The sequence below is a fragment of the Lissotriton helveticus genome, chromosome 1_2 (genome assembly GCF_964261635.1).
Source record: "Lissotriton helveticus chromosome 1_2, aLisHel1.1, whole genome shotgun sequence".
In the NCBI taxonomy this organism is placed as follows: Eukaryota; Metazoa; Chordata; class Amphibia; order Caudata; family Salamandridae; genus Lissotriton; species Lissotriton helveticus.
The window spans coordinates 404,362,924-404,370,097 of NC_136058.1; the positions used below are offsets into that span (position 1 = coordinate 404,362,924).

At 43.8% G+C, this 7,174-nt stretch overlaps 1 protein-coding gene across 1 annotated transcript in view; it reads left to right on the plus strand.

Moving 5' to 3' along the window:
- LOC144807966 (uncharacterized) overlaps positions 1–6,916 on the plus strand; it is a 174,349-nt gene extending 167,433 nt beyond the window's left edge. The window contains exon 4 of the mRNA XM_078673553.1: positions 3,651–6,916. Coding sequence (XP_078529679.1) covers positions 4,899–6,539 — 1,641 coding nt within the window. The 5' untranslated portion in view covers positions 3,651–4,898 and the 3' untranslated portion in view covers positions 6,540–6,916. The remainder of the gene's footprint in view (positions 1–3,650) is intronic.
- Positions 6,917–7,174: the final 258 nt, after the last annotated feature.

The window sequence follows — 7,174 nt, forward strand, 5'->3', positions numbered from 1 at the left end:
CACCAGCCCTCCCGTCGTCAATCCTGCTAGCGCTTCCCCCAGCGCGGGTGTCGCCGGCCCTCTCTTGTGCCGGCAGGTGCCGTCCCGCTGGGCGTCCGCCGGCCGCTGCCTCTCCCGCACCCCTGTCAGGCAGCTTCGCCGACCTCCGTCACCACAGCCTCGGGGCCGCCGCCGCCATCTTAGGCGCTGGATCGCGACCCCGCAGGAGCTCCGCGCAGGCTTCCCCCGTCGCCGCCGGACCTCCGCTTCTCCCGCAACGTTCGCCTCTCGGTGTCGGGTGCGGGGGGCGAACTTTCCGGCTGTCGAGCCAGCGCCGGTGCAGGGCTTTACAGGATAAATGTGGGATCCTGGAAGGAGCTCCGGGCTCACGCCGCCATCACAGTTGGCGCCCAAGCCACGCCCCTTCCTCTCATATCTCCCCTGACCTGAAATCACTAGACTGGCTGCCTTTTGAAGCCAGAATACATCTGAAAATCGCCTGCATGACACACAAGGCTCTACACCTGAGCTCTCCCGGATACCTCACTCAGAAGCTGTCAATCTCTTGCGGCTCTAGAAACACCAGAGGCACAAACAATCTTCTGCTAAAACCTCGAAGATTCCGGAAGGAAAAAACTTATAAACGTTCTTTCTCAGGAATGGCACCCAGGATCTGGAACTCACTCCCTCCTGAAACTAGGCTCATCTCCTCCACTACACTTTTTAAGAAAGAAGTGAAAGCTATTTTGATGGCCAAATACACCTGACCTATGAGCATGGATCTAGAAAGACTCTACACCGACCTGTATTATTATGTTCGAACTCTATGACTATGTTATTTCACCTGTATTATTGACGCTACTGACTATCTATGCACACTTTTAACTGTTATATTTATATTATTGATTTGCTGTACTAATTTGCTCCCTCACGTACCGACCCTTCCCACTTATTATGTTTAAATTCACTCTCTTGTTGGTATTCCCGGCTTTGTAAAGCGCTCTGATATCTGCAAAGATCTTGTTCGCGCTATATAAAACCTACAAAATAAATAAATAAATAAATATCACGGATCAACTCTTGGGGGTAGGATGAAGTCCACGACCGGACCATCGAGTTGCACCTTCCTCAGCGAATGGTCTCAGATTCCCCCTGCTATGTGTGTAGCGGCACTAAAATCAACTTTATGGATAGTCTGGGTGAAAAGATAGTGCAGGCATGCCAGATTAGCATCTGCTGCAGACAGGTGCCTCCGGTTCTGATACCGTCTTCCCCTCTCGGGGCATTTAGGAGTATCATGAATATAGTATAGGTGCAGTTCTGTCACTCCAGTCACCCCAATGCGTATATGCTCTGTTGTAAGCGTCTTACCCTTTCACAAGATGAGTCAGTCTTGTCTGGGTCTCTTTCCTGTTTCCCGGCACTTGAATGGCACGCCCGAGCACTCGAGAGAGCAGTGACCCACCAGAAGGCTTTTGTGGAGCACTTTTGTCCTGGGTGTAGGGCTGCATTCAGTAGGGCACCCACTCTGTCTTTTCTTTGCAGTTGCCCGAAGATCAGCAGTGTCAAGGTAGCAGTCACACCTGGCCTGTCGGTAAGTGCAGCCCCTCTGGAGGCCCGTCAGCAATTGAGCCCACACTGTGGCCGGCTGGACCACGGGCGTAAGCTCAGACAAGGTGTTCGACACTGGGGTAGTTGTAGTCCCTCATGGGCCTCTGACACAGAGTAGTCACAAACTCAGCAGCTAAAAGCCCAACACAGGCTCTCCAGGAAGCCAGTAGATTCAGACCCTGTTGTGTTAGGAATTTGGCAAATGCAATCTCGAACGGACCAGTTGGCAGCACACAATCGTCCAACTGGGCCTCAACAATCACGTTGTCGTAGAGTTTTATTTTCTGCCTTGAACTGTTGGGACAGTCTGGGTGGGGGGGGTCCCTCAGACTAGCTGGTCCTGCTGGATGGCTTTCCGGCCCGCCCTACAAATACCGGGGATGTGTCAGACCTTGCTTCTTCCAGGACCACCTTGTCCTCCTACTGGATAGTCAAACTCCCTTCCCTTTCTTACCAGACAAGCAGACTTCTATGCAGACTTCTAGGCTCTTCAGTACAGGTACATAACTTCTCCATTAAGTAATTCAGCCTGCCGGTGATGTCCCTTCAACTTAGATAGACTGTCAGGCTGACACCATCCCTGGTGTCACAGCAGGCACCTGAGTACTTTGTAGAGCACATTATTCCTTGGTAACAGAGGACTTTGAACTGGAGTATAAAAGAGGGATAGATGGTCCCACTTGCATACACACCTGGCAGGCAGGAGATGCATTCTAATCTGTTGCACTCTCACATTGCATTTATGCTACGCACACCAACACCCTAAACACACACTGGATGTTAGCGCAAAGTCTGGGCACAGGCAAAGAAATGGAGCATTACATGGGTGTGTCAGTAGGAAGCCACTCCACTGACCATGATGCAAAGATCGCATCAGGCTATTGATCCTTACAACAGGGTGCATTGCCACCACCGCTCTAGCTGTTAAACCCATGACAGTCCTCTGCCTTAAATAAGGACACACTTGGTGTGACCCTCCAGGTCAAAGGACCGGTCCGTGACCTATCATAACCCCTTGTTAGAAGTTGCACAGTACTGGGGTGACAGGAAAATCTCATGTAAATTTCTTTTTTTTTTTACTTTGTGGTAGTTTTACCCCAGTAACGTGTAGTTACTAGTTTGACGGCATGGACTGGGCAGTTGCCACGAGGAACAGATTCTTCTCCCTGTCAAGCCACATGCCATTCACTATTTCATAGTGTTTTTCTGCTTTTATTTACCACTTGTTTTAAGCAGGTGGTATATATATGCATGTGGTTGGTTGGGTGGGAGATTGGTGAAGTAGGGGAGGGATTGGTGAAGCAGGGGAGGGAAGGGGAAATCATTTTCTAACAGAGGGAAGAAGTGTGTGTTTTCGACAGTTAGTAAAAAAAACAGCATAAGTCTTGGCTGCTTCTGCTGCACCCAGAGTCTTATGCGACTTTTCAGTCTAATTTTTCAGTCTGGAAAAAAATGGTGTCCTGTTTTTCTGCACCCAGTAAATCCAGGTGCAGGAAAACCTAACAACTGATAATCAGGTGGAATAAAATGAACACATGAAAGTACGCCTTAATTTCATTGCCCTTGAATCATACTCTGGACAATAGTTGAAGGATAGGTCTAGGCATAGTCCTTGCAACACACAATAGATTTGTGTGAGGCAGAGACCAAACTCAAAAGTCAGGATACCAGATACAAGTAGGTGGTAACTCAGGGCAGGGGGAAACGCCTGTTGTCCATGGGCAAATTCCCATCCCAGAAATCTACATTAAAAATTGATTAATAGTATTCTTTTTTAAATAGCTGTTTGGTGCCAGGGCATATGACTTTAATTTCTGCCTTTGGGATTCTATGTTACAACTCCATAGGGTACAGTTATCCTTTGTGAGCTTAATAAAATGTTGAAAATTCTACAAATCCTTACTCCTACATCCAAGTATTTTTAGGCTACCATTCTACACTCTGCTTTGTCAGAAGAACAGCTCAACATTTTCAAAATTCTGCAATTCTGCATTGATTTGGCTTGTAAATAATTTTTGGAGAAATTGACATGTATTAACTATTTAATTTTAATACTATAGGTGATTGAAATTATGGATGAAAAAAGCACGATTTACCACCAGGCAACTGAATGTTAGTGCCATAAGAAGGATTATTCTGAAAAACTGAAGGACATCCAGCATTCTAAGTTTAAAAAATTTCCGAAATCTAGGTGTGGCGAGGAAGTGGGAGCTGAGGAAAGTACTATACCTGTAAGTGAAGTCTCTAATTTTCATCTAAAGCATCATGTAATTCCAGAGAGGAAGGACACTGCATAAAAGAAAGTTATAACAAAAGGTTTCTTCTGGATACCATCAAAGAAAAGACGCTGAAAGAAGACTCCGAAGCTGACACGCTAACAACCAAAAGATTGGAAAATCACCTTTGTTCAACAACCGTTTTTAACCAGTTACGCAAGTTTGAGACTATCTGCCTCAGGATATAACACCTCGATCCACTCTGCTTACTCTTGTGAAAACCTTAAAAATTCACCACTTTATTGTGTTCATGACCATCTCAGATTGTTTCCTTTTTTATTATGTACTGTTCTGTAATTCTATGTAAATCGCCTCAACATTATCTGTTGTGCAGGAGTGATATGTAAAACTGTTAAATATCAAAATGGATTAAATGAGCACCTTTGTGCTATAGCTAATGTAAATAAATCCTGGTCTTCAGAACTACAAACCTTAACCTTACACCAAACATAGAAAGGGTAAAAGGAACTGATGTTCTGCGACTAATGATCCACAATAGTACTGTGCCGTTCTAACGCCCTCAGTTACTGCCAATACGTCAGTGCAAAAAGTGACTTCTCAGCTTAATCATTAAATATCAGACTAACACCTTATTACTGCATTGCTAAGAACCTATACAAATAGATTTGAGAAAAACTTCAGTCACAAAATAAGTTGCTGCCAGAGAGGCTATAACCAAAAGACTAATATCTGCTAGAAACATTTCGACAGGTGTTACAGGGCTGCTTCCAGACATATTTTGCTCAATTGAAGTGTTCAGAAGATTACATACAATTTCTTTTAGAGATAAGTGCTGAACATTATCTAAACAAGCCCGACTCTAAAATCAGGTTCACTCTTACTGTGGCATATAAGCAAGAGAAAAGTAGAGATATTAACTCTAGGAATACAATTGATAAAAGCACGGGCTGTGAGAACAAATTCAGTGTTCAAACCCGTCTCAATCAAAGCAAAATAACCCAAGTTGGGGAAAAAAGTTACCTGTGCCAACTAAGATTCAGCCATAAATCTCATCTCACTGAATTTGAGAGAATGCTCACTGGAAAAAAACACTCTCAGTGCAAAGTATGCCAAAAAAGTTTCAGGCGTAAATCTTATCTCACTAAGCATATGAGAATCCACACTGGGGAAAAACTTTACCAGTGCCCTGAATGCCAGAAATGTCTCATTGACCAAAACAGTCTCACTCGGCATATAAGAACCCACACTGGGGATAAACCTTATCAGTGCACGGATTGCCAGAAATGTTTCAGTTTAAACAGTAGTCTCACAAAGCACATAAGAACCCACACTGGGGATAAACCTTTTCAGTGCTCTGAATGCCACAAATGTTTCAGTCAAAAATGCTATCTCACTAAGCATATACAAATCCACACTGGAGAAAAACCTTATCAGTGCTCTGAATGCCAGGGAAGGTTTTGTAACAAACAAAGTCTTTCTCAACATGCATTAACCCACACTGGGGAACAACCTTATCAGTGCTCTGAATGCCAGAAATGTTTCAGTGTAAAACGTAATCTCACACGGCATACAAAGATCCACACTGGGGAAAAACGTTATCAGTGCTCTGAATGCCACAAATGTTTCAGAGACAAAAACTGTCTCACTCGGCATACAAGAACCCACACTGGGGAAAAACCTTATCAGTGCTCTGAATGCCAGAAATGTTTCATTGACAAAAGCAAACTCATTCAACATACAAGAACCCACACTGGGGAAAAACCTTATCCATGCTCTGAATGCCAGAAATATTTCCGAGACAAAATAAGTCTTTCTCAACATTCAAGAACCCACACTGGGGAAAAACCTTATCCATGCTCTGAATGTCAGAAATGTTTCAGAGACAAAAGAACTCTTTCTCAACATATAAGAACCCACACTGGGGAAAAACCTTATCAGTGCTCTAAATGCCCAAAAGATTTCACACTTAAATCACTTCTAACTGGGCATATGAGATTCCACACTGGGGAAAAACCTTATCAGTGCTCTGAATGCCCAAAAGATTTCAACGTTAAATCACTTCTAACTGCACATATGCGATTCCACACTGGGGAAAAACCTTATCAGTGCACTGAATGCGACAAATGTTTCAGGATAAAAAGCAATCTCACTCAGCATATAAGAACCCACACTAGGGAAAAACCTTATCAGTGCTCCGAATGCCAAAAATGTTTCGGCCAAAAAAACAGTCTCATTGTTCATATAAGAACCCACACTGGGGAAAAACCTTATCGGTGCTCTGAATGCCACAAATGTTTCAGTGAAAAAAACAGCCTCACTCAGCATATAAGAACCCACACTGGGGAAAAACCATATCAGTGCTCTGAATGCCAAAAATATATCTGCCAAAAAAACAGTCTCATTATTCATATAAGAACCCATACTGGGGAAAAACCTTATCGGTGCTCTGAATGCCACAATTGTTTCAGTGAAAAAACCAGTCTCACTCAGCATATAAGAACCCACACTGGGGAAATACCTTATCAGTGCTCCAAATGCCAAAAATGTTTCAGCCTTAAATGTAATCTCACTAAACATATGAGAATCCATACTGGAGAAGAAAATTATCAGTGCTCTAATTGTCAGAAAAGATTCAGAGGTAGAGATAATTTCAAGCGCCATAAGAAAACACACCATCAAAATATTTTAGTGCCAGAAAAGCATCAGTTTTAAACACAATCTAACTCTACATGAGCAGACGCACACTGGGAAAAACATTAGCAATGCTGTGAATGCCAGAAATTCCTATCTGATAGGCACAGCCTCACTAACCATAAGCGATTCTCCATATTGATGAAAAACCTTATGAGTGTTCTGAATGCCAGAAAAGCTGCAGAGAAAAACGCTATCTCACCATGAGAAACTCCACACTGGAGAAAATCCTTATGCCAAAAAAGCTAGTATCTGAAAGACAGAATCTGAAAGAAACACGTTAGTGTTGAATGAATGAATGAATAGCATTTTTATACCGCACAAAACTTAGCCCCAAGGGGCATCAAGGCGCCAGACAAACAAACAAAAGGTCCACATTACCAGATAGATGAACCAGGAAGCCACAAAAGGCGCAGTCCCTAATATGCCTGAGAGAAAAGCCAGGTCTTCAGGTGTTTTTTGAAGACCGCTAAAGAGGATTGGCTAGTGAGCTCCAAAGTGAGAGAGTTCCAGAGTTTAGGAGCTAGAACAGAAAAAGCTCTGCCTCTCCACTTTGCCTTTGTGAACTTGGGGACCACAAGCAAATTCTTGGAAGAAGACCGGAGGGTTCTACTGGGGGAATACACACCCAGAAGGGCCCTGATACCTTCTGAGCC